The 27921-nt window shown below is 44.2% G+C and overlaps 1 protein-coding gene across 2 annotated transcripts; it reads left to right on the forward strand.

Moving 5' to 3' along the window:
• Positions 1-1748: 1748 nt before the first annotated feature.
• On the forward strand, positions 1749-27921 carry CRX (cone-rod homeobox). Of its 2 annotated transcripts, XM_030219197.1 has the most exons (4): positions 1749-1830; positions 4116-4287; positions 15239-15390; positions 27278-27921. In XM_030219197.1, exons 2-4 carry the CDS (start codon positions 4191-4193, stop codon positions 27899-27901), a joined length of 873 nt encoding a protein of 290 aa, XP_030075057.1. In that variant the 5' UTR covers positions 1749-1830; positions 4116-4190; the 3' UTR covers positions 27902-27921. The 2 variants fall into 2 exon arrangements, with proteins under 2 accessions (XP_030075057.1, XP_030075056.1); XM_030219196.1 differs by lacking the exon at positions 1749-1830 and having other exon boundaries at positions 3976-4287.

Raw genomic sequence — 27921 nt, forward strand, 5'->3', positions numbered from 1 at the left:
CAGTGCTAGAAACAGAATACTGGGCTTGATGGACCTTCGGACAATGCTTATGTACTATATGTACTAAACAGACTGTGGGGTGGGGGGAGGGGAAATGAAGACCCTGAGAACATCAGCAAACAAAAACAGAGAATAACATAAAACAAAAGTAAAATTTAACAAGGGTAAAATGAAAGAAAGAAAGAAAGAAAATTAGCTCTTTGCTTCTCTAATCTACTTTCTGCCTCCTTAAAGGAGAAGAAAGATTTGACATTTCCATCAAAATGTATGATTACATATCAGGAAAACGTTTTGTGTTTTGGGACTCTACTCAATTAAAAATTGTATATTTTATTTATGTGTACTTATTTATGACATTTGTATCCCACAATTATCCCAAACAAGTTTGGATTCAATGTGGCTCACATTAAAAGTAGAACATTTGATAATAAATCCAAGTTGCATTAGTTATAAAGACAGAAATCTAAGTGAATACAATGTAATAACAATAATATTATGTAAAAATCAACAGAAATAGTACATCTTAAAGATTGAACAGTTGCTTTTGTCCATTACAGATGATCTTAATAAGTAAGTTTTTAACAATTTATGAAATACGAAATAGTTGTATGACACAATTGCTTAGGAAGGAAGTTCCACCTCTTAGTACATTGATAGGAGAATCCAGCATCATGAATTGTTTTGTATTGAATTTTATTGCAATTTAGGAAGTGGAGAACAAGGAAGTCTCTGGAAGATTTCAGTGTGTTGCACATTGGTAACTCAATAAGGTTCTGCATATAAGATCCCTATCAAATAATATATGGCATATATGCCATATATTATTTGATAGGCGAATACACATAATTTGAATTTGCATTTATTATTGTAATTTATGTTGTAAATTGTTGTCCTGATTTTCTTTATTATATATGAATGTTCAATTCTAAAATGCTTAATAATAATAATAATAATAATAATAATAAAGGGGGCAGAAAGGACTAATATCTCTAAAGGAAATATTTTATGGGGGGGGGGGGGGGCGTTAGGTTAGGGTAAAAGACGGCAGGAACAAACAGCTCCCTTTAATTGATTGGAAGAACTCTATCTTGGGCTCCATAGGGTACGGTGAAAAACATGATCTAATCCAGTCAGTTTGATTAGATAGAAACCAACGGCAATGACAAAATTTACCAAGTTTTTTTGTTGTTGTTGTTTTTTTGGGGGGGAGGGAGGAGTGACTAGAACATCTCACCTGGCCAAATTTATGGCGGCTGCAATAGGGAACCTGCTAGTTTTCAGGTTAAAGTAGTCATCGACCAGTCTCGTTTTACACAACAGTTACTTGAGATAATGTTTTATGAAGCTAATTGCGCGATATTACGGGAATAATGTAAACCCCAAGAAAGACAAATTATGTATTTATTTATTTATTTTTATGTATTTATTTATTGCATTTGTAGCCCACATTTTCCCACCTATTTGACAGCCTAACTCGTTTTTTATTCCATTCGCTGAGCCCCGTGCTTTGTTAAAAACGAAATTAAAGCATAATCTCCAAATAGTATTTTTGAGGGAAAATAAAAGGGTTCTTAGGATTTGGTAGATTAGCAATGCAGTTCTGAAAGACTTTGGAAAATAATCCGCTGGAGAAATTCCACTTGTCCTGTCAAGTTTGAAAATATTTTCAATAAAAAAAAATAAAAAAAAAAAAAAAAAAAAAGAAACATTACTCTTTAGTAAGAATGTTTGAAAAAATACAAATGATTTTCTTTCTTTCAGTAACCCAGTGGTTGAATTCTTTCACGGGCATTCGTGAATCCAGGTCGGAAGTCCTAGAACAACGAAAAGGTTGGTCTTAAACCCATTTCCCTGTCAGGGATTTAGGATTTATAGTTACTTGCAGGTACAGGCCGGTTTCTTTGCTGGTAGTATCTGTGTGAAGTATTTAGCATCTGTGCTGAGGGCAGACGGATCCCTCCTCGTGGGAAAATGGGGAAGAAGGGATGTCCTGGTCCTTGAAAGATGCCGGGCGAATTGTTTATTGGAGTGAGGGGAGTTAACAAACTGTGAATACCTTGGCAAGGAGCGGTCTTGCACCTTTTCTTTTCCGTCACTGAGATCCAGGGGGTGTCGCCTCTTCCTAACTTCAAGTTGTTGCGCTTTTTTTGTTCGCAGGTTACTTGGGACAATTGAGTTAAAATGAAGAGAGACACGCAATATATAAATGTTAACATTTAAGTTTTCGCCTGGTAAAATAGATATTGGGTACTACTGAGTCATTTAAAAAGGAAATTGAACGAGAGCTCCTGCGTTTCTGATTCACTCCTGCCTGAGAAGGAACCGAGCACTGAAGCAAATACTCCGGGGATTATGTGTATTTAGGGCCGACGGTGCTGTACAAGTACTGGAAACAATGAAAAAGATTAACACAAGCCAAACGGTTTTCAATAGGGAGGGAGATTTCTACTCTATAGAGTTACAAAACCCGAACCTCCTTTCCACTGATGCAATATAAAAACTAAAACGCGCGTTTGTAAAATATATAAAATGCATTGACAAAAATTTTTATCATATAATAAATAGAAATAAAACAAACAAAAAAAAAAAATAAAAGCTGATATGCAACATTGTTACTCTTTTTATTGGACTAGCACCCCTTCCTCCACACATCTATCCTTCAGTACCCATGATGTATTGTAAGCCACATTGAGCCTGCAAAAAGGTGGGATAATGTGGGATACAAATGCAATAAATGCAATAAATAAAAATAAATCCTTTAATGAGGAAATCGCAGAAATGGCAATTTTGGGTCACTGCTATCACCTTTTCTCAGCCCGATAAAGACGTTTATTTCTTCGGGGAAAAAAAATCCAGTCTGTGTTCAGAAATATTCTTTTGCTTTAGAATCTTGGAGAAACCCGAGGAAAAAGTTCTGGGGATATTTCAGAAAACAATTACGTCCTCCCCGATTTCGTATTAAATTTAAGGCACAGTAGTTCGACATGAGCGGAAAGAGAACGTGTCCTATAAATCAGATTGGCAAATACATTTTAAAAATTCTCACAGTGAATGACAGCTGAATAAAGACCTGAACGGTCCATCCAGTCCGCCCAACAATCACACTCATTATCAACCAACAAGGAATGTGATACAAAATACTTGATCGTGATCGGTGGAGACATTTAAATCTTGCCGGGAGCTCTGCTTTTGAACTTGGTTTTGTTTGACTGCAAACCGCTGAGAAGGCCTATCGATAAATAAATATTACCTGAAACTTGAAGAGGGGTGAAAAGCGACAAATATTTCGGATTTTGTTTATTTTCCTCCTTTCTGTAATTAAAATAACCTTGAAACTGTGATATAGTTCAAGGAAACGTAAACGAAAACAGTCAGAATCTCATAACAACTTTTACATTTCCTGTTCAATCCATTTCACAAAAGCAGAAACCGTAGGAGAAAAATGCACATAATTATGTATGTATTAACCAACAACATCTATTGCCTTCTGGTCTGGGGGAATAAACTTTTAATACAAGTTAATAAAGATTGGAAAGTTGTTGTTTTTTTAAACTCTGTAGAGTCAAAGTAATCTTTATTTTCAGTTGTTCCATTGCCTTTTTCGTCTGTGTGGTCCATTTTCCTGACTCGTATTTCCCTAATTAATGCAGTATTGATTAACGTGAGCTTAATTTTTAAGGGCAGAAATAGCCAACCAAATAACAAACTTTAAAAAAAAAAAAAAACGTGCCCAGGGTTATTAGCGAGGGCCGGGCATGTTATTTCTGCTGAGTTAATTAATTTTTGTATGTCCAATGTTCATGGCTCTTCCAGGCCCTGCCCCATTTTAAGGTGGGGGGTTCCTCTGAAGCCTTCTTGATTTCATTAGTGGTCAGAGGGAAGCTGTGTCTCTCACCTTTTTTCCTGCTGTCTTCAGGGGGTCTGGAGACTCTGTCTGGTGGGGAGGTCACACTTTTTCCTCTGCCAGACAAGCGCAGTAGCCTTGAGCCTGGGGACGGAAGATCACCTCCTCCTCCTCCTCTTCCTCTTTCCCTCTTTCCTTTTTTCCTCTTTTTTTTCTCGCTGATGGAGCTAACCCCTTTTTGCTGTTGTGTGTTCCTTTGCACCCGCTGCAGCTCACCCTCAAGAAACTTTTGGATCTTAGGCCTTTCTGGAGGAACTCAGAGGTTAAAGAGCTGGAGACCCTAAGCATGACGTCTTTCATTAAACAACCACACTACGCTATGAACGGATTAACCTTAGGTGCGCCTGGGATGGATTTGCTTCACTCGGCTGTTGGGTATCCAAGTAAGTTGATATTTTATTTATTAAACTGTTTAGAACCGAAGAGGCAGCCTTGTCTCTCCACTATACCCCCCCCCCCCCCCCCCCCGAACCTTCTGTGCTAAAGACACAATCAGCATTGATCTAGTAACAATATTTCTGGATGTACTTATTTTAGGCTAGGTTGTTAAAAAGTATTGTAACCTGCATGTTACTTTCCAGTTTTCACAAGAGAGATGTAGTTTATTTATTGAGATTTATGAAGTAATAAAATGACCAAATATAAGCTTAACAGGTAAACTGCACTGGCTTCCCATTAAAGAACGAGTTGCCTTTAAGGTCTGCACCTTAATTCACAGAATATATGCTTGAATTGGTTGACTTACCACCTAGAAATAGATCCAGTCTCTCAGGATCCTACTTGAATCTACTCTACCCAGACTGTAATGGCCTTAAGTACAAATCTATTTATGCCTCCAACTTCACATTTATAGGCACACAATTGTGGGATGCTCTACCCAAATTAGTCAAATGTACCCAGATCTACTTAAAATTCAGAAAATGATTGAAGACTGTAATGTTCAAAAAGGCTTATTCTCCAGGCTCAACTTAATTCAAATTAACTTCTAGTAGAACAAAGATTCAAAAACACCATATATATTTTTATCTTTACATATTGTTGTTTCAAATGTTGTTTACTATCATACTTTTAAACTGTATAATTGTACTTCATACACTGTAGCCTTTTCTACAGTGTGTAAGCCACATTGAGCCTGCAATTGGTGGGAAAATGTGGGATATAAATGTATTAAATAAATAAATAAATAACTTGGAAATTGTAAATTGAAACCTATAACATGATACTGTAATGTAAATATGGGAGGGGCATAATCGAACAGAAACGCCTATCTCCATGGGCGTTTATCTCCGAGAACGGGTCCGTGAAGGGGCGGGGCGGATCGTATTTTTTAAAAGAAAAAGACGCCCATGTTTTATTCGTCAAGGTGTGAGCTGGGCGTTTTTGCTTTTCAGCGATAATGGAAAATGAAATCGCCCAGCTCAAAAACGAATAAATCCAAGACATTTATTCGTGGGAGGGGCCAGGATTCATAGTGCACTGGTCCCCCTCACATGCCAGGACACCAACCGGGCACCCTAGGGGGCACTTTTACAAAACCAAAAAAACAGGTAAAGAGCTCCCAGGTGCATAGCACCCTTCCCTTGGGTGTTGAGCCCCCCAAATCCCCCTCAAAACCCACTGCCCACAAGTCTACACCATTACTATAGCCCTAAGAGGTGAAGGGGGGCACCTACATGTGGGTACAGTGGGTTTTGAGGGGGTTGGACGACTAGTAGCATTAAGCAGCACAATTGTAACAGGTAGGGGGGGATGGGCCTGGGTCCACCTGCCTGACGTCCACTGCACCCCCTAACAACTGCTCCAGGGACCTGCATACTGCTGCTTGGGAGGAGGGTATGACATTTGAGGGTGAAAGTAAAAAGTTGTGAAACATCATTTGTTGTGGTGGGAGGGGGTTAGTGACCACTGGGGGAGTCAGGGGAGGTCATCCCCGACTCCCTCTGGGGGTCATCTGGTCATTTAGGGCACTTTTGGGGGCCTTATTCGTGAAAAAACAGGGTCCAGGAAAAGTGTCCTAAATTCTAGCTCAAAACTGTTCCATTATCGGCGAAGGGCGCCCATCTCTGTTCGCCCGATAACCACGCCCCAGTTCCGCCTTCACCACGCCTCCGACACGCCCCCGTCAACTTTGTCCGCACCCGCGACGGAGTGCAGTTGAAAGCGTCCAAAGTTCGGCTTTCGATTATACCGCTTTATTTGTTTTTGTGAGAAGAACGCCCATCTCCCGATTTAGGTCGGAACTTGGGCGTTATTCTCGTTCGATTATAAGCTGGATGGTGTCCTACAGTGCTGTTAAAATGTTTATAAGGTATAATAAGGGTCATATAATACAAATGGAATGACATTGAAATAAGACATATGATGCTGGCATAAAACAAATGGAACAAGCCCACATTAAACATTGGACGTGTACTTCAAATAGTGCAACAGATACCTGATGTGGGGTACGAACATTTTGATCTGTCGTCACTCAAATTACAATAGAAATGCTTTCTAGGGATTTAGTTGTCTGCAGGAAGGAAATAACATAACCTCCCTCACTGGAATATTTTGACTTTCATTGCTGCAAATTTGCCAAAAAAAAATGTAATAGCTTTTCCCAATTTGTTTCCATTAAGGATCTCTCTCCCCCAGAAATAGTTCATAATGGAGGCATGAAGTAAACTTCTTAATTGTGCATAAACTGGAGTGGAGGTTTGCTCTCGTTTCTTTGAAACGAAAATGTTTTCAGCAGTGTGACGTGGAGCCTATTTAGGCTGTGACAGACACCTACACTTATTTATTTCTCCAAGAAACATCACTGAGGGTTAGTTTCTAGAAGCTAAATACAGAAATTGAACTGAAGGTTTTCCAAACATGAGAACCTGTTTTATGAGGACTGATAACGAAACTGGAGTCCAACTCTGGCTATTTATCAACACTGATGGAAAGAAATGGTTAATTCTTCCCTTATGGAAAGGTATTAATATTAAATTTAATATGGCGCTGGTAAATAGTTAAGCTACAAAAGCATCTTAAAGCTGAGAACTAGAGAAAATATACAATAATGAACAGAAAAGAAAAAGCTTCCTGTGGACAGAAGAAATAGGAACTTTATTAAGGAGGTATATTATTATATCGTACACAAAATGGTAATTAAAACACTAAGGGCCCCTCTCCCCAAGCTGCAGTAAAAGGGGGTCTGAGGTAGCGTCAGTGCGTGCTTTTGATGCACGCTGAAGCCCCCTTTTGCTGGAAATGGCCCTGCACTAATCACAGGGATTGATGTGTGGCCATATCCAGGGGGAACTCTTAACCGCCACCTGTTTAGGTGAAGGGCTCCTTCAGCAGCAACCGGGCAGCGCCGATTACCACTGGGGTAAGTCCCAGATGAAATATTTTTGTAGCCCTGGAAATGGCGCATGCTGGGGGTAGTTCCAAAATGGCGTGCAGCAAGCCCTTTTGTCTAAGGGCCCCTAAGTGAAGGAAAGCACTTCCTTTAGCCTGAAAATATGGCACTCTTGGGATGCTATGGAGCTCATTTTCAAAGCACGCAGACTTACAAAGTTACACAGAGTCGTATTTTCAAAGCGCTTACATTTATGAAGTTGCGTAGTAACTTATGGAACTTTGAGTCTACGATGCTGACGCACAGAAGCAAATGCAGGTACTAGAGTTGGTGCCCTCATTTACCAGCACACAACGCTGAAAGGCCCTGCCATGCGAAACAAGCTTGCTGGACAAGGATGCAAATAGTAAGCAAATGAGCCCATTTCCTATTTCCCTCCCCTCCCCCATAATGCTCAGACAACAGCGCAGTCAACCAGCATACCCTTACCACTGAAAATCTAACGCCAGTTCAGTGCAGGCATTAAGGTGGCTGAACTGTGATTTCTCACGGGGACTTAGGATCACGAGTGTCAGCGCTCACATCTGGAAGGGGAGAGATCGGCCTGCATTCCCCTTTCCAGTTCCATCTCTATCCCAAATCAAACCTCCGCCATGAGGCTTCCCCCACGGATCTGACCAACAGACAGAGCCCCGCTTTTCTATTTTATCACCAGAAGCGTTTTCTCTCTTCCTTCCCCAAACTTGGTTTTGTTTTTGTGTTTTTCCCCTCCGTTCACTGCTTGCGTTGGATGATTTCACTTCAGAGTTTGCACCCTTCACTAACAAGAATTTGTCTCCACTCTCTAGCGGTTAGTGCAGCAGACTTTGATCCTGGGGAACTGGGTTCAATTCCCACTGCAGCTCCTTGTGACTCTGGGCAAATAAGTACTGTATTATATTATGTAAAATGCTTTGAGAACGTAGTTGCAAAAACCACAGAAAGAGGGTATATCAAGTCCCATTCCCTTTCCCACTCTTCTACGCAGGTGCATGTGCACAAGAGTTGTGCTTGACGCAGAACTTTTGAGCACAGGCGTAAATGACAATCCTCCCCCTGAATTCCCTAAAGCTCAACACTTAACAGCACGCCTATATTTACATACCCATTGCCGTTAAGCATTGAGGGCCCAGTGCTCAAAACTCCAGCGCTGTTAGCACCAGGACAGCGTGGCAATACCACACCCTCATGCTCAAAGAAATGTGTATGAGCGATAGGTGCTAAAGGCCCACTTGTTGACTGTACTGTTGGCTGAGCATGGGGGGAGGGGAGAGGAAATGGACTCATTTGCTTACATTTGCATGCTATTTGCATTGTTGTCTGGCGAGCTCGTTGGTTCCCGTGATAGGGCACCAGTCTGGCGCTAATGGCCTCTAGCGCCTGCATTTAATTCTGAGCATCAGCATCTAAGGAGTTACATTGCCTCGCTGTCCTGGTGCTGTTCTGTACAGCACTGGAGTTTTGAGCATTGGGTCTTAAGTGCTTTGAAAATGAGCCTCCGTACCTATGACTTTTTAAGTCTATCTGCTTCCAAATTATCTACTGTTCCAGGAACCTAAACTTGCAGATTATAAACTTAGGCAACAGTGCCTTAGCTAACTGATGCTACTTTTACCAGAGGAAGAGGAAACCCTGCCTCACTTCACTTTCAGGTCCTAAAACTTATGCCTTTCACTGTCACTGTTACTGACCCCTCCCCTTCCATAAGCACATAAGAGTAGCCATACTGGTCCATCTAGCCCAGTATCCTGTTTTCCAAACAGTGGCCAAGCCAGGTCACAAGTACCTGGCAGAAACCCAAATCGTGGCAACATTCCATGTAGAACCCCAAAGAACAGCAAGATTCTGGAATCCTAAAGAGTGACAAGATTCCATGCAGAATCGCAGAGTAGCAACATTCCATACTACTAATCCCAGGGCAAGCAGTTGCTTCCCCTCTCTGTCTCAATAGCAGACTATGGACTTTTCCTCCAGGAATTTGTCTAAACCTTTTTTAAACAAGTGAGATTGCTCTTATTTCCATTTGTACTAGGGTGGGAGGATTAAGCATTTTGTATGACATTCCTAGTTCCCCACAGCCGAATATTTAGACACATATGTGCTATTTTTAAAAGTAAGCAATATCACTCCCTAGTAAATCAGTGTTTTACATAGCTACAGATTCTATCTTTCAGTAAAGTTGCAGGTTTGGCAGAAGAAACAAAAGGACCCCTATGCAAATAGCTGAAGAGAAGCTACAACTGACATTGGACCTGGGCTCCAATCCTTATTTTGCTCCTCTTTCACATACCACTTTTTTTTTGAAAAAGGGGAGGTGGGGTGTTCCATTAAACAACAAACTATAGGATGGGATTGGATGCTTAATCTCACCTAAGGCTAGATTAGGTAAATCAAATTTGGCTGGTTGGGTGGGTATAAATATAGCCTCTGAGCAGACTCCTCACGGGCAGAGAGAAGCAGAAAATATACCACTTACATACACAGGTATTTTGCATAGGGCTGAAAAACCATATCTTGCACCTTGATGCCTTTAAAATATTTCAAAAGAAAAATACTATAATGTTGCACCTAGATTTATTCCAGTTGCTGGCTTCCCCCTCCCCAGTTTTCTCTGATAATATAATTTGACACCTGCATTTTTATTTATTTATTTGGATTTTGCTCGCACCTTTTCAGTAGTAGCTCAAGGTGAATTATATTCAGGTACACTGAGTATTTCCCTGGCCCTGGAGGGCTCAGAATCTGAGGCAATGGAGGGTTAAGGGGCCCTTTCACAAAGGCATGTACGGCCCTCTGCTCGTCTAGCATGTGCCAAAACAGCATTACCACCCAGCTACTGCATGCCTTGGGCGGTAATTCTGAATTTGGCGTGCGTCAAAAACATGCAGTAGAAAATATTTTCTACTGTGTGCGCTTACCCAGTGGTAACAGCAGTGGGCACGCACTGCATGCCTACCACCCAGGTAGCACTTGAGAACTTACTGCTAAGCCAGTGGGTGGCAGTACGGTCTCAGGCCGAAAATAGATGCACACTGGTTTTTATTTTGCCATATGTCCATTTTCTGGCCCCTTAGAAAAAGGCCCTTTTTCTAGGACTTGGCAAAAACTGGCCTGGCAACCAAAAGACACGCTCGCACAGGCCACTTTTTGTTGCAGCTTAGTAAAAGGTATGAAATGAGGTTGAGGGGGGGGGGGGGGGGGGGGCAGACTCAAGAAAAATGTCAGGAAGTATTTTTTCATGGATAGAGTGGTGGATACTTGGAATGCCCTCCCACAGGAGGTGGTGGAGATGAAAACGATAACGGAATTCAAAAATGCGTGGGATAAACATAAAGGAATCCTGTTCAGAAGGAATGGATCCTCAGAGGCTTAGCGGAGATTGGGTGGCAGCACCGGTGGTTGGGAGGCGGGGGTAGTACTGGGCAGACTTCTTTGGTCTGTGCCCTGAAAATGGTAGATACAAATCAAGGTCAAGTATATGTGTTTATCTTGTTGGGCAGACTGGATGGACCATACAGGTCTTTTTCTGCCGTCACCTACTATGTTACTATGTTTGCCCAAGGTCACAAGGAACAGCAGTGGGACTTGAACCAGCCACCTCTGGATGTCAAGACTGGTGCTTTTACCACTAGGCCACTCCTCCACTCAGCTATGCAGTATTACTCTACTTTCATATTGGCTTCCCCTCCAGCCATTTGCGCTCTCTTAATTACATTGACGGGCTCAGTCTCTTAGCAGGGCAGACTGCTCTTCCCAGTCCAGAGGCTCTAACATTTCAGAATGATTGGGAATGTCAAATACAATACAAATTACCCTTCCCTGGACATAGTGAAGGAGCCCGCTCAGTATTGCAATGCTGAACACCCAAAACTGGTTCCTATGCCCTGGTCACGCCCCTCGCCCATGAAGACATTATACCATGAAAACAACTGCTAATTCAGTTCCAGGAGCCTCCAAGAAGATTTTAAGCCAGTCCTGGATTTCTGCCTACACTGAGACCTCTAGGACCCATTTCAATGGGCAGAACCGCAGTCTGCAGATCCCGTACTGCAATGGTTTTAAGGTCAAAACTAGGCTTGGCCAAAAATGTTTCCTTCCTGGAACTGGGTAACTTTCCAGCTCTGAATATGCCCACTACCTCCACTGTATGCAAATATCCCCAATGAATATGCACGTGAGAGATCTGAAAACCTGACCTATTGATGGCCTTCAGACTGGGAATGGATACCAGTAGACCACGTGACCCCCATACTCAAAGTTGAAAGCCTAAGGGCTGAAAACTTGCATCCCACTGCTCTGACATTACTAGTATGCCGCTGGCCAGAGGCACCCCAAGAGGTCTTGAGGCTACACAGTCGAGAACCGTTCAGGATGGATTTATTTATTTTAACATTTATACCCCCCCCCCCCCCCCCCCGACATTAATCCAAACATGCTCAAGTTCAGTGTGGCCTTACAATACCATAAACAAAGTATCAAGTAAGAGCAGAGTAGCACAAATAAGATACAGTAGATGACGGCAGAAAAAGACCTGCACGGTCCATCCAGTCTGCCCAACAAGATAAACTCATATGTGCTACTTTTTGTGTATACCCTACTTTGATTTGTACCTGTCCTCTTCAGGGCACAGACCGTATAAGTCTGCCCAGCACTATCTCCGCCTCCCAACCACCAGTCCCGCCTCCCACCACCGGCTCTGGCACAGACCGTATAAGTCTGCCCAGCACTATCTCCGCCTCCCAACCACCAGTCCCGCCTCCCACCACCGGCTCTGGCACAGACCGTATAAGTCTGCCCAGCACTATCCCCACCCCCCAACCACCAGCCCCGCCTCCCACCACCGGCTCTGGCACAGACCGTATAAGTCTACCTAGCACTATCCCCACCTCCCACTACCGGCTCTGCCACCCAATCTCGGCTAATAAACCATTGATGGCCAGTTACGATCTAACAAACTCCATCAATGGGTAGAAACCTCTCAAAGAGGAAAGTTGTTTTCAGTCTTTTGCGAAATACCAAGTGATCAGGCTGTCCCTTGATTGCCATTGGTAGCGAGTTCCATCACTTAGCACCTTGGTATCTAAAGTCTGCAGAGTGAACCGACCTTATAGCGCACTTTTGCAATCTGGAAAATGAAAGTCCCTAGAACCAGAGGTTCTATTGTGTAGGGGAATACTTAAGGGATGTGTGTAATCTGGTGTCATGTCATATAATATTTGAAAGACAAAAACACATAATTTAAAAATAATCCTGGCTGTAATGGGCAGCCAGTGCAGATTGCATAATAAGGGGGTGGCTCTATCAAAACACAATACCTTGAGGACAAGCCTAGCTGCTGGGTTTTGGGCCATTTACAGATGTTTTGGGACACCCTCATAGATCGAAGTTCAGTAATCAAATTGAGTTAAACCCAAGGATTGAACTAGCAGTCTAAAGACGTTGGGCGAGAAATATGATCTGATTCTCCTCAGCTTTCAAAGAGACCTGAAGGATTTTTTTTAGCCATTTCCCAGTCCTCCAGGTCAGGTTTTCAGGATACCCCTAATGAATACACAAGAGAAAGACTTGCATACAGTGGAGGTAATAGCAGGGGCGTAGCTACGTGGGGGCATGGGCCCCCACAGATTACGCCCTGGCCCCCTCTACATTTGACCCACCGCCACCCGCCCTCCCCCTGCCCCGCCACCGCATCGGGTACCTTGTTTGCTGGCGGGGGTCCCCAATCCCCGCCAGCCGAAGAGGCTTCTTCAGCACCGGTCGACTCCGGCGCCTTCGTTGTGTGATCATCTGTTTCTGACGCCTTACATCCTGCACCATGAATGTAGCCCTGTGCAGGACGTAAGGTGTCAGAAACAGATGATCATACAACGAAGGCGCCGGAGTCAACCGGTGCTGAAGAAGCCTCTTCGGCTGGCGGGGATTGGGGACTCCCGCCAGCAAACAAGGTATCTGATGTGGTGGCGGGGCAGGGGGAGGGAGGGCAGCGGTGGGGGTTCCAAAGAGGTGGGGGGGGGAGTCAACAGCTAAATAGTGTCCCCCCATCTCAGGATCTGGCTCTCCTTCCCGCCAAGGTCTGGCTACGCCCCTGGGTAATAGGCATCTCTGCTTATTAAGGATATCCTAGAAACTTGACCTGCTGATGGCTCTTGAGGACTGGGAGTGACTGGCAGAACTGCCAGGTTACCCAGCTCCAGGAAAGACTTTTTGGCCAGTGCTGGTATTATTGCAAGGTATTTGTAGTCTTGAGTCTACAGCAATATGCAAGCGAATCTAATTGTTTACAGTGTGCAGAGAAAATTTTTTTTTTACAAAAGAGGGGAAAGACCTCAGAAAGGTGACAAACAGCAAGACTGCTGAATTTTTTGAAAGAGTCACCATGCTTTCTTCAATCATTGGTCTTAACACCCACCTCCTTCATTTGTGTGGAAATCTATTTTTTTAAACAAAAAGATTTTTTGTAAGAGATATGCTCAATCCACTGTGCATGCCAAAATTGTAGAAGCTCAAAATACAAAACACTTAGCTGATAGCAGCATCTTGAATGTGCATCCCCACCCCGAACCCTCCCTTCCCCTCCATACACAGCACCTTTCCCAGCCCAGCTGTTATGTACAGCCGCGCGGGTGGGATGCCTGCGGAGCTCCGGCTATCAGCTAAGTGTTCTGTATTTTGAGTTTCTACAATTTTGGCATGCACAGTGGATTAAGCATATCTCTTACAAAAAATCTTTTTGTCTAAAAAAAAATAGATTTCCACACAAATGGAGGAGGTGGGTGTTAAGACCAATGATAGAAGAAAGCACGGTGACTCTTTCAAAAAATTCAGCAGTCTTGCTGTTTGTCACTTTTCTGAGGTCTTTCCCCTCTTCTGTAAAAAAATTTTTTTCTCTGCACACTGTAAACAATTAGATTCGCTTGCATATTGCTGTTGTATTCTACAAGTTAAAGCGAATCTCCCCCCTTTGTGTTGTTACCTAGTCTTGATTCTACCCATAGAGATCAGGGTTACAGATTCCATAAAGCAGTGATTTCCAAACATGGTCCTGGCAGGCACCCCAGCCAGTCAGGATAGCTACAATGAATATTCATGAGTGAGATTTGCATGCACTGCCTTCACTGCTTGCAAATCTCTCTCTTATGAATATTCACTGTGGATATCCTGAGAACCTGACTTGCTGGGGTGCCGACCGGGACCAGGTTTGGATAACTTGGCAGCTCTGGAATACCAAGGACTATACATTTGTATATAATCTAAAGCAGTCATTCCCAAACTTGTCCTGGGGGGGGGGGGGGGGGAATCTCTAGCCAACCTGAGTTTTCAGGATATCCATAACAAATATGCATGACAGAAATTTGCATACAGTGGAGGCAGTGCATGGACCTTGCTCATGAATACTCACTGTGGATATCCTGAAAACCTGAGCAGATGGGGGCCTTCCTGGACAGGTTTGGCAGCTACTGATCTAACTTAACAAACAGGTGGGCTGACTGAGGTCTATGTATTAACACCATTTGCAATGCGAGATGAATACATTCTTACAGTCTTACCAGACTTAATATAGTACAGGATCTAATATCCCTCCCTAACGTGCGACAATTGGTTGATCAATTAACAGCAGAGAATGATCTGGACAGCATCACAACCAGAAAGTAACAATCATTACCTAAGGTCATAGGGAGCTAACGAGAAAGTTACTCTCGTTACCTAAGGTCATCATAGGGAGCTTCTACTGAATCTTGGTTTGGGGCCTGAAGGCTTAAAACTGATGTCTCACATTACTGTGAGTGCAAAACCCTCATACAGTAATACAAAAATACTACAGATTAGCCAGCAAAATAGCATTGAAAGGGCTGCTGCCATGTTGTAGATTACAGCAGGAAATTTATGTACCAGGTAATGCTTGGAACCATTTCTAACTGAAATTTGGCTTCTACACCTCTTCTTTAATCCACTGGTTTCTTTCTTAGTGACTCCGCGGAAGCAGCGGCGTGAGCGGACCACTTTCACCCGGGCTCAGCTGGACATCCTGGAAGCTCTCTTCTCCAAGACCCGCTACCCAGACATCTTCATGCGGGAGGAGGTGGCATTGAAGATCAACCTGCCTGAGTCCAGGGTGCAGGTGAGTGATACTGACTCTCTTAAGCCTTTAACCCTACCATCCCTTTGAAATGGCTGGACTCATGGAGGTTAGGTACATTAATGCTGTCAACTGGGCAATAATACCAATACTTTATTTATAGCCTGCTATATCTCAACAATCTAAGCAGGGAACATAGAACACACATATAATAATAAAATCCAAATTAACAAAAATAATTAATTACAAAAACCGACATAGTAATAACTAATACAAACTTACAGGGCTGTGAAAATAAAAACATACCATAAATCCCTATCTAGATCTAAATTCATAGGACAGGGTTGATCCAGTCTTGGGTTTACCCCATTGTATGCAGGGATTTATAGTCTTGCTTTTCTTAGGGAATATTAGAACTACAAGTCCAGCATGCAAGGGGGTAAACCCAGGACTGGATCAACCCTGTTCTGCCAATCTAGATCCAGTTGGCAGCCTTAAGGTAGACCAGGGCCGCCAAGAGGGGGAGGGAGGGGGGGACAAAATTCCCCGGCCTCCAAGGGGGGGCCCGGCGCCACAGTCCCCGGTCTCACCCGCCCGCCCTCGGCTCCGTCGACAGCCACTCTCCATCTGCCACCGGGCCCTCTGCATTCAAATCGGCAGCGCCTCACCTCCGTGTGAAAGCGCAGCGACAGATCGCCTTCCTTCAGGCCTTCCCTCCCTGTGTCCCACCCTCATCTGATGTAATTTCCTGTTTACACGAGGGCGGGACACAGGGAGGGAAGGTCTGAAGGGAGGCGATCTGCCACTGCGCTTTCACACGGAGGTGAGTGCTGCCGATTTGAATGCAGGGGGCCCGGTGGGGGATGGAGGGGAGCTGTCGATGGGGCTGGTGGGCGGGTGGAGACCGGGGACTACGGCGGTGGTGGTAGCCTGAGTAACGATTGGGGGAGCGGCGGGGCCCAGGCCTGGCTCAGTCTCTCGGCGGCCCTGAGGTAGACGGCTTTTTCATACACCTTTTCCCCTCTTCTCTGAAGACAATCATAATGGGCAAATAGTTTCCATCCCCATCTGGAAGCTCTGCAAGGCTAACTGCCAAGTTATTGGGTTCCAGAAGAAACATTATATATTTTTTTACTTACATCCCAGTTCAGTGGGATATTTCTAGTCTGTGATTCTGTGTAATGAAATGGGTGCTGCAAGTCCCACAATGCATTAGGATGAGGTTGGCAGAAATCTAGGCCTGGTCTAAAATCTTCTTTCTAGACCTGGGTAACTTGGCAGCTCTGGAGGTCACTCCCTTTCTTGCTGGGTGTTACCAGGGCTGAAGCCTTCATGGCTTCAGTGCCAGCACTGTAGAGTTAACCCATTGCTTTCACACCACTTCTGACTGCACAAAGAATATCGCAGTGTGTCTATTATCACTCAATAGTGTGAGCACACCTGGAATTTATGTGCAATTCTGGTGACTGACTGTACCTGAAAAAAAAACTATGGCAGAACTGGAAAAGGCACAGAGAATATATGGGTCCCAAGTGTGATGATAAGCTATTATATTTTATTTATTTTTATTACATTTGTACCCCGTGCTTTCCCACTCATGGCAGGCTCAATGCAGCTTACATATTGTATACAGGTACTTATTTGTACCTGGGGCAATGGAGGGTTAAGTGACTTGCCCAGAGTCACAAGGAGCTGCCTGTGCCTGAAGTGGGAATTGAACTCAGTTCCCCAGGACCAAAGTCCACCACCCTAACCACTAGGCCACTCCTCCACTGTTGCTACTATTTGAGATTCTACATGGAATGTTGCTATTCCACTAGCACAAATCACACAAATCACAATACCAAAGATTAGAACTAAGTGAGTACAAACAGTTCACCAGCCCAATGTTTGGTTAGAATTATTATAGGGAGCCCTCGGAAGGTACTACTTTTCGGCAATTTCACATTATTTGCCTAGTAGCATAGTCTCTCTTCATCGGGTCATCCCTTGATAAACTATTGGTGGATGCTGTAATTGTAGCACACACACTGCCGAAAGTGCTCAAAAAATATATATATCAAATGTGCTCTAAACGTAATAAATGAAAAAACTTAAACTTAACTTGCATGCCGTTGCATGTCTCCCATTGTTGGTGTCCACTTAGGCTTCCCCTAAATTGCGCTAAGTTTGTACTCACTTAGTTCTAATCTTTGGTATTGTGATTTGTGTGTTTTGATTTTTCCAAGGATTTTGTGTTTTTGGAGATTTCTAGTGGTTTCAGCTATTCCACTAGCAACATTCCATGTAGAAGTCGGCCCTTGCAGATCACCAATGTGGCCGCGCAGGCTTCTGCTTCTGTGAGTCTGACGTCCTGCACGTACGTGCAGGACGTCAGACTCACAGAAACAGAAGCCTGCGCAGCCTTCTACTTGGAATGTTGCTAGTGGAATAGCAACATTCCATGTAGAATCTCCAATAGTATCTATTTTATACATTTGTACCCTGCGCTTTCCCACTCATGGCAGGCTCAATGCGGCTTACATGGGGCAATGGAGGGTTAAGTGATTTGCCCAGAGTCACAAGGAGCTGCCTGTGCCTGAAGTGGGAATCGAACTCAGTTCCTCAGTTCCCCAGGACCAAAGTCCACCACCCTAACCACTAGGCCACTCCTCCTGCCTGTACGCAGCACTGTGAGCTTAGCAGGGGCGTAGCCAGACACCCAATTTTGGGTGGGCCTGGGCCTGGGCCCAAGATGGGTGGGCAGAAGAAATCTGCCCTATCCCACAAGTGCTTTGGTCTCTCCCTCTCTCGCTTTTATACCATATGGTCTCTCAGACATCCCCCCACAACCTTCCCTCTGATACAACTTCCTGTTTCCGCATACGTGGAAATACATCAGAAGGAAGGCTGTGGGGCCGGTGTGAGCAGTATGTATCAGTTGCTGCTCGCTGCAGGCGAAGATCTGCTATTTACAAGGTATGCAGGAGGGATAGTTGGGAGTTTTCGGCTGGTGGGGCTTAGGGATCCCTGCCAGCCACATCATAGGTGTGCTGCTACTGGGTGGGCCTAAGCCCAAAGTGGGTGGGCCTGGGCCCATCCGGGCCCACCCTTGGCTACGCCACTGGAGCTTAGACATCAATTGGATATAATCCAGTTTGCGTATTATCACCGATAGATTGGGCAGGGATTGTTGTTTCCATGCCGCCACCAGTACTAACTTACTAGCCACAAACACTTGAGTAACTAACCGATGAGTATTCAGATTCACCCCCTTTGGCTTAACATGTAAGGAGACAGTGTTCCATATGTTCAATGGTCATCTCACCCTGAAGCTGCTCAGCTAGAACCTCAGAAGGGGGGAGGGGGGATAGATATGTTAAGGAAAAAAAAAAAAAAAGAAATGTCAGTCACGTTTTGAGATCTTATGTATTTATTACTTGAATTAAGCTGATGGCTGGTTCACATGTTGTATTAGCCAAATGCAGATATTCAATAAAATTACAAATAAACAATGAAAAATAAATAAACACTGTAAAACATCTGAAAAAAAAAAAAAGGAAAAGGCACAGAGAATGGTGACAAAATGCTATAGGAGATGGAATGACTCCCCTGTGAGGAAAGGGTAAAGAGATTATAGATCTTCAATTGAAGAAGAGACAGCCAAAGACAGAGAAGACCTTACCTAGTTTCAAGAGACTTTTTGGCCAGTCCCGGTCGTGAATCTAACACCCCAAAGCAGCGTGGGATTTATAGTCCTCGATTTCTACCTATTGGAATCTATGCTGTAGGTCCCACAGTGCACCATGCTAGGCTTTTCAGAAAGCCAGGACTGGATTAAAATATCCCTCTTGGATAACTTGTCAGCTTTGCTATAAAATTCTGAGAGGAGTGTAACAGGTAAACATAAATTGATTTTGCTTACTCTTCAAATAAAATTTTTTTTTAACAAAGACCAGGAAGTAAATCATGAAATTACTAGGTAGTGTATTTTAAATAAATAAATATTAAAATTTTCAGACAAAGCATAAGTACATAAGTACATAAGCATCGCCAGCGAGCCCAGCACCCTGTCACCGATAGCGGCCAAAAGAACAAGCAATTTGTCCCGCCCATCCTAGAAATATTGTATTCCCTCGTCCATTCAATAAAATTCTATGGCTTTTTCCTCCAGGAAGCCGTCCAACCCTTTTTTGAAGTCCGCTAAGTTAACCGCCTTACCAGCATAATTAAACTCTGGAATTCATTGCTGGTAAAAGTTGTCTGGGTTGTGCTTAAAACAAGGTTTGGACAAGTTCCTGGAGGAAAAAGCCATATACTGTTAAGGGGGAAGGGATTTGGGGTTGTATAGCTCGTGCTTTTCAGCAGTACCTCATGGTGGGTTACAAGCAGTGCGTTTTCTCTAGCGAAAAAGGTGCCGGTACTCAAATGCCAGGCCACCCTTCAGGGACGGGGTGATCACTGAGAGATCCACCCCACAATAGCCAGGCCCTCTGCAACCTGTCACAGAATCTATGACAAGGCAGAATTGGTGTGCAGAGCCTGAGCTCTTTCATTAAAACTTGGGGTCCTCGGGTCAATTTTAGCAGACAGTAGAAAAGGTGCCGGTACTCAGTACCCCCCAAGTACCCCCTCAAAAAAAGCCCCTGGTTACAAGTAAGGTTTTTCCCTCCCCCACCCCGTTCAAACTTTATTAACTTTTAGAAAATATATATAACGTTTATATTTTGAAAATTTAATAACTGTTTGAACATTGAAAATAAAATAATTATAACAATACATCAAGGACAGAAGTCACAGGATAAAAGCATGCATTTTTCCCTGTCCAGGGATGGCTTACAATCTATAAGCTTATTGCCACTAAAAATACATGCAACATAGCATGTTAGTAGTATATTATGCCATACTTTTTTTTTTTTTGTTACATTTGCACCCCGCGCTTTCCCACTCATGGCAGGCTCAATGCGGCTTACATGGGGCAATGGAGGGTTAAGTGACTTGCCCAGAGTCCCACTAGAAACATTCCATGTAGAAGTCGGCCCTTGCAGATCACCAATGTGGCCGCGCAGGCTTCTGCTTCTGTGAGTCTGACGTCCTGCACATCAGACTCACAGAAACAGAAGCCTGCGCAGCCTTCTACATGGAATGTTGCTAGTGGAATAGCAACATTCCATGTAGAATCTCCAATAGCATCTATTTTATTTTTGTTACATTTGTACCCTGCGCTTTCCCACTCATGGCAGGCTCAATGCGGCTTACATGGGGCAATGGAGGGTTAAGTGACTTGCCCAGAGTCCCACTAGAAACATTCCATGTAGAAGTCGGCCCTTGCAGATCACCAATGTGGCCGCACAGGCTTCTGCTTCTGTGAGTCTGACGTCCTGCACGTACGTGCAGGACGTCAGACTCACAGAAACAGAAGCCTGCGCAGCCTTCTACATGGAATGTTGCTAGTGGAATAGCAACATTCCATGTAGAATCTCCAATAGCATCTATTTTATTTTTGTTACATTTGTACCCTGCGCTTTCCCACTCATGGCAGGATCAATGCGGCTTACATGGGGCAATGGAGGGTTAAGTGACTTGCCCAGAGTCACAAGGAGCTGCCTGTGCCTGAAGTGGGAATCAAACTCAGTTCCTGAGTTCCACAGGACCAAAGTCCACCACCCTAACCACTAGGCCACTCCTCCAACTTTGTATTGTTACTTGAATATTTTTACTGCTGTAATTGCCTATTGCTCGTGTTTGATTTATTCTTACTGTACACCGCCTAGAATGAATTCCTTCAAAAAGGCGATAAGTAAATCCTAATAAATAAATAATAATAAATTAGTTATATGCTGATAACCTACATTTTTGTTTGGCTGTCTGATGTCAGTTCTGGACTATTTTAACTACACAGGAGTGATTATTGATTCTCAGCTGTCTTTTACATCACAGATTTGCCAGTGTAGTGAGTTCCATTTCAGACTATTTGAGGCAGTGTTCATTCGCTACTGATGTCTTGTTTGGATTACGATAGTGCAGTGGCGTAGCAGGGGGGGGGGGGCTGCCACCTGGGGCGGGGCAGTTTGCCATTGCACCTCCCCCCCGGGTGCAGCATGATGACACCCCCCGCCGACGACCAGCTCCCGCACCCTACCTTTAAAAAGAATATCGGGAGGCGAGGCGCAGCGCCTCGCGCCTGCCCTGCACGTAAAAGAAATGTGGACCATCGGGCCTTCTCTCGCTCTGTCTGTCCCGCCCTTGCGGAAATAGGAAGTTGCGTCAGCGGAGGGCGGGATAGATAGAGCGAGGGAAGACCCGACGGTCCACATTTCTTTTACGTGCAGGGCAGGCGCGAGGCACTGCGCCTCGCCTCCCGATATTCTTTTTAAAGGTAGGGTGCGGGAGCTGGTCGGGGGGTGTCGATTCACATAGGGGGGGAGCTGGCAGGGAGCACCCCCCCCTGAGCTGACACCCAGGGCGGACCGCCCCTCCCGCCCCCCCCCTCGCTACGCCACTGCGATAGTGTGTTCAGTGCTGTAATGCAGTGTGAGAGATACTATGAGAGCAGTTTGATACTGCTGTTTTGTTCTGTTACAAAACCTCATGTTTGACTCTGGGATTTGCATTATCTTTGTACCCCTGACGCAACCTGAAGGCGAAACATGACCACGTTGGGCTTTTAATAAAGAATTACATCTTTGAAGGACCCTGTTCTTCATCTTTTGGAATCATATTACTAGGCCTTTGTGGTTTTTCTCTATGCCGGGATTTGTTACTCCATGCAGCGTCTACAGACGCTTCGAAATGCAGCAATACAGCTGTTAGGAGGCGAGAGTAGGTACGATCATGTGACACCTTTTATTTGTTCATTACCATTGGCTTCCGGTCTGTTATAGGATAATGCTCATGATCTTGACGTTTGGCACACAGAGCTGCGTATGAACAAAGTTCACCTTATTTGACGTCTCTAATTCATTTTTATATTCCTGGAAAATCTTTGGTCCACCACCACTTACGCATTGGGCAAGCTGCAGCAGGAACAGGGACAGGGACAGCCAGTCTCCAGGAGAGAACATGCCTTGCTTTTGTCTTGCACCTGCTTTTTGAAATTAACTTCCACTTTCCCTTAGGGCTGAGGTCTCTTATAAGAAATTTAAAATTTGAAAACTTTCGGGGTAGCAGTGTTGAGCTCCAGGTTGACCTAAGGGTACCTGTCAGTGGTTGTCCTACCTGGAGTGTCCTGTTTTTATTTCTTTTCTGCCTAGTTGTTTTATGATATACACTGTTTGACCTTTTGTAGATTTGGCTATACATCGAGACTTAATAAAATCACAAAGCACATAAATTCAGAGCAAATTTGAAAGAAATCATTTCTGTTTATGCAAGTAAATGCCTTTTTAAAATGACCCCTCATTGTGTGTCAAATCCAGAGATTATTCACACTCAGACCCACTCTTGTTTATTTAGATTTTGCTCACACCTTTTTCAGTACACTGGATATTTCCCTGTCCCAGGAGGGCTCACAATCTAAATTTGTACCTGAGGCAATGGGGGGTTAAGTGACTTGCCCAAGATCACAAGGAGCAGTAGGGGGATTTGAACTGGCCACCTCTGGATTGCAAGACCAGTGCTCTAACCACTAGGCCACTCCTGCACCCCAAAGAATTTTGTTACTCTTGGGGTTCTACATGGAATGTTGATATACTTTGAAATTCTGCATGGAATCTTGTTATTCTTTAGAATTCTAGAATCTTTATTTATTTAGATTTTGCTCACACCTTTTTCAGTAGTAGCTCAAGGTGAGTTACTCTGGATATTTCTCTATCCAAGGAGGGCTCACAATCTAAGTTTGTACCTGAGGCAATGGAGTGACTTGCCCAAGATCACAAGGAGCAGCAGTGAGATTTGAACCAGCCACCTTTGAATAGCAAGACAGGTGCTCTAACCACTAGGCCACTCCTCCACTCCACTCTTAGCCTTGCAAGAATAGTGTAGATCTTTATCAGAGACCTTTAAAATATATTAGGCTATTTATTTGCAGTAATGGTGATATACAAATCCAAATATCAAGAAAGAAACTACAATGTTTGATAGTAAAGAACTCATGAATACCCAGAAGGGTCGGGAAGAAAGTTACTTCTAGCAACATCTCTGCTCCTAATTCAAATGGGCCAATTGGAAAAAGTTGAGGTTTTTAACAGATTTGAAATTGATAAAGGATCCCTTTTTTCTTAAAAGGCTTCGGGAGATTATTTATAAATAAAAAATAAAAAGCACTTTTACGTGTTTGCTAAAGCTATACCAAGCATCAGACAGGGAGAATCAAACAATGATCATTAAGAGAATGTGTAGTGCATGAGATAAATACTAATAAATTTAATTCATTGTCTCTATTTAGTGCCTTTTTGAAGGAATTCACTCAAGGCGTGTACTGTGTGCAGTTCTGGAGACCACGCCTACGAAAAGATATAAACAGGATGGAAGTCAGTTCAGAGGGTGGCTACAAAATTAGTAAGCGGTCTTGAACGCAAAACATATAGGGACAGGCTTATGAACCTCGATATGTAGACGCTGGGAGAGAGGAGACATGATAGAGACGTTTAAATATCTCAAGGACATTTACATACAGGAAGAGAGCCTTTTTCAACTGAAGGAAAACTCTGGAACGAGGGGGCATACGACGAAGTTAAGAGGGAACAGGCTTAGGAGTAATCTAAGGAAGTACTATTTCACAGAAAGGGTGGTGGAGGCATGGAATGGCCTCCCGGTGGAGGTTGTGGAGTCGAGGACTGTGTCAGAATTTTAAAAGGCATGGGATAAGCATGTGGGATCACTTAGGAAAAGGAAGGGGTTAAAGAGGATGGGCAGACTGGAAACTTTCTCCTCACTGTGCTGCTGTGGCTAAGAAAGCAAATAGATTTTTTTTTAAATTACATTTGTACCCTGCACTTTCCCACTCATGGCAGGCTCAATGTGGCTTACATGGGGCAATGGAGGGTTAAGTGATTTGCCCAGAGTCACAAGGAGCTGCCTGTGCCTGGAGTGGGAATCAAACTCAGTTCTTCAGTTCAGTTCCCCAGGACCAAAGTCCACCACCCTAACCACTAGGCCACTCCTCCACTGAGTACAATGACCTTTATGCAATAATGTGATAGTACAACAAGAGTTTAAACGGCTTGTTAGAATGTTAGGTATTATTAGGAAAGGAATGGAAAACAAAAATGAGGATGTTATAATGCCTTTGTATTGCTCCTTGGTGCGACTGCACATTGAATATTGTATTCAATTCTGGTCACCGCATCTCAAAAAAGATATAGTGGAATTAGAAAAGGTACAGAGAAGGGCAACGAAAATGATAAAGGGGATGGGACGACTTCCCTATGAGGAAAGGCTACAGCGGCTAGGGCTCTTCAGCTTGGAGAAAAGGCGGCTGAGGGGAGATATGATAGAGGTCTATAAAATAATGAGTGGAGTTGAACAAGTAGATGTGAAGCATCTGTTTACGCTTTCCAAAAATATTAGAGTGGGAAAGCGTGGGGTACAAATGTAACAAAAATAAATAAATTAGTGGAGGAGTGACCTAGTGGTTAGCGTGGTGGACTTTGGTCCTGGGGAACTGGGTTCAATTTCCACTGCAGGCACAGGCAGCTCCTTGTGACTCTGGGCAAAGTCACTTAACCCTCCATTGCCCCATGTACAAATAAGTACCTGTATATAATACGTAAGCCGCATTGAGCCTGCCATGAGTGGGAAAGCGCGGGGTACAAATGTAAGAAAAATAAAAAATTAGGACTAGGGGGCATGCAATGAAGCTTCAATGTAGTAAATTTAAAACAAATCGGAGAAAATGTTTCTTCACTCAACGTGTAATTAAACTCTGGAATTCGTTGCCAGAGAATGTGGTAAAGGCAGTTAGCTTAGCAGAGATTTAAAAAGGTTTGGTCAGCTTCCTAAAGGAAAAGTCCATAGACCATTATTAAATGGACTTGGGGAAAATCCACTATTTCTGGGATAAGCAGTATAAAATGTTTTGTACTTTTGGGGATCTTGCCAGGTATTTGTGACCTGGATTGGCCACTGTTGGAAACAGGATGCTGGGCATTTGGTCTTTCCCTTTATGGCAATACTTATGTGGAGGAGTAGCCTAGTGGTTAGTGCAGTGGACTTTGATCCTGGCGAACTGAGTTCAATTCCCACTGTAGCTCCTTGTGACCCTGGGCAAATCACTTAACCCTCCATTGCCCCTGATATAAAATAAGTACCTGAATATATAAGAACTGCTTTGAATGTAGTTGCAAAAACCTCAGAAAGGCAGTATATTAAGTCCCATTTCCCTTATGTACTTATGATGGGCCATATGGCCTTTATCTGTAGCCATGTTTCTATGAGCTATTACAGCAGTAAAAATATTCAAATAACAATACAAAGTATGGCCTAGTATACTACTTGCAATGTCAACACAATACATAATAGAACATTTAATTGATGGTGAAGGGTAAAGCAAAGATGGAACATATAGACAGGTAAGAAAGTAGGAAGAGTTAGAAAGTAAGGTGACTGATTTAAAGAAAGTTGCACATGAGGTCAGAGAGATGGTTAAATATTATCTCAGCTAGGGTAGTATTAATGCCTTGATGAAATTTCAGGTATTGATGTTATGGTGATAGTGTGGTAAGGACCTTACAGGCCGATTCTCAAAACCTACTGTCGGTGGTTAGGCCAGTTAGTGTGGGAATAGCACGCATTTTAATCTGTGCAGAATGCTCGGAGGCTTTACCATAGGAAACAATATACATGCCACAGATAATCACAAACTGTATTTAAGTGTAGTCAAATGTATGTTAAAGATAGCATTTACTAAGCCTTCCCAACGCTCAGAACGATGCACAAACAAACCATGCTTGTACCACTGGAAAAATGCCAGCTTGAAGCTGGCGTGGAGAGGGGGGAGGGTTGAAGAGAGGATTTCTTATGATTTCCAGTTTAAAATCTGCTGGTTTTAGAAACGGAAGAAAGCCTGTGCTGGTGCTGAAGAAATGTGCGTTGAGTCCAGGCAAATCTGAAAGTGAAAACACACATTGTGCTTAAATATAAGCTTTCCAAGAACAAAAGAAATTGAAAAGCTTATATTTAAAGCCCAGAAGAGCAACACCAATACCTGGCACATTTGTACAAGAGCTACAGTTCTGCACATGTGCCAAGCACGTTCCTCCCCCTTGTTTTCACTTTTACAGCCCACATATAATTTGAATATCCTTTCCTTTGAGCATTGGAAAGCTTGATTTCTGCTCTGTGTTGGTGGTATGCAGTGTGTGCTGCAGGGGCGTAGCTAGGTGGGGCCACGGGGGCATGGGCCCCTGCAGATTTAGAGCTGGCCCCCCTGCTTTCACCCCCCCCCTGCCGCTGACCCTCCCCTGCCACATTCGACTCCCCCTCCCGCTGCCGCCAACCCTCCCCTGCCGCCGCTGTCAGGTACCTTTGCTGGTGGGGGTCCCCAACCCCCGCCAGCCGAAGTCCTCTTCAGTGCGTTGCTGATCTGGATTCTGTACGTGCAGGGCATCAGGACTCACAGAAACAGAATCCAGATCTGCGAACGCGCTGGACTCGAAGACCAGCGCTGAAGGGAACTTTGTCTGGTGGGGGTTGGGGACCCCTGACAGCAAAGGTACCTGGCGGTGGCGGGGTTGGGTTGGCAGCGGCGGGGGGAGGGGGGTCAAAAAGGATGGGGAGGGGTGGCAGCGCCGGGGGGGGGGGTCTAAAATATGCCCCCTCACCTCGGGCTCTGGATCTGCCGAAGTCTGGCTACGCCCCTGGTGCGCTGTTGGCTTTACTGTGGGAGTACTGAGAATCGGCCTGTTAATTTCCTACTATGTGGTATTTGGAAAAATTCACAGCAATTCTGCCATGGATAGACCCAATCAACTTTTAACCTTTTATGTTTTTCTTCTGCTTTCCCTTTAAGGTTTGGTTCAAGAATCGCCGGGCAAAGTGCCGTCAACAGCTGCAGCAAAGCAGTGGGCAGGCCAAGCCCCGGCCTCCCAAAAAGAAGCCTTCACCAGCACAGGAGACCATTTCTGAAACCAGCACTAATGGGCAGTACAGCCCCTCAGTTGCTGGTACCTCAGCGATCCCTAGTTCCACAGCCAGTGCCACAGTGTCCCTCTGGAGTCCGGCCTCACTCTCCCCAATCATTGATCCGCTGTCAGCCTGTAATACACCCTGCTTGCAGAGGTCAACAGCCTACCCCATGACCTACGCCCAAGCACCGGCTTATACACAAAGCTATGGTGGGCCCGCTTCCTACTTTAGTGGTCTCGATTGCAGCTCCTACCTGTCCCCTATGCATGCTCAGCTCTCTGCCTCAGGATCCACCCTCAGCCCCATCTCCTCATCTACTATGGGCAATCATCTCAGCCAGTCTCCAGTCTCTCTGTCCAGCCAGGGCTACAGCACAGCTGGCCTTGGCTTTGGTGCAGTAGATTGCCTTGACTACAAGGACCAAGCAGGATCCTGGAAACTTAACTTTAGTGCCACCGACTACCTGGATTACAAAGATCAGAGCTCCTGGAAATTCCAGGTCTTATAAGGCAAGAAGAAATTGGAAGT

Source organism: Microcaecilia unicolor, chromosome 11, assembly GCF_901765095.1.
Source record: "Microcaecilia unicolor chromosome 11, aMicUni1.1, whole genome shotgun sequence".
NCBI lineage: Eukaryota > Metazoa > Chordata > Amphibia > Gymnophiona > Siphonopidae > Microcaecilia > Microcaecilia unicolor.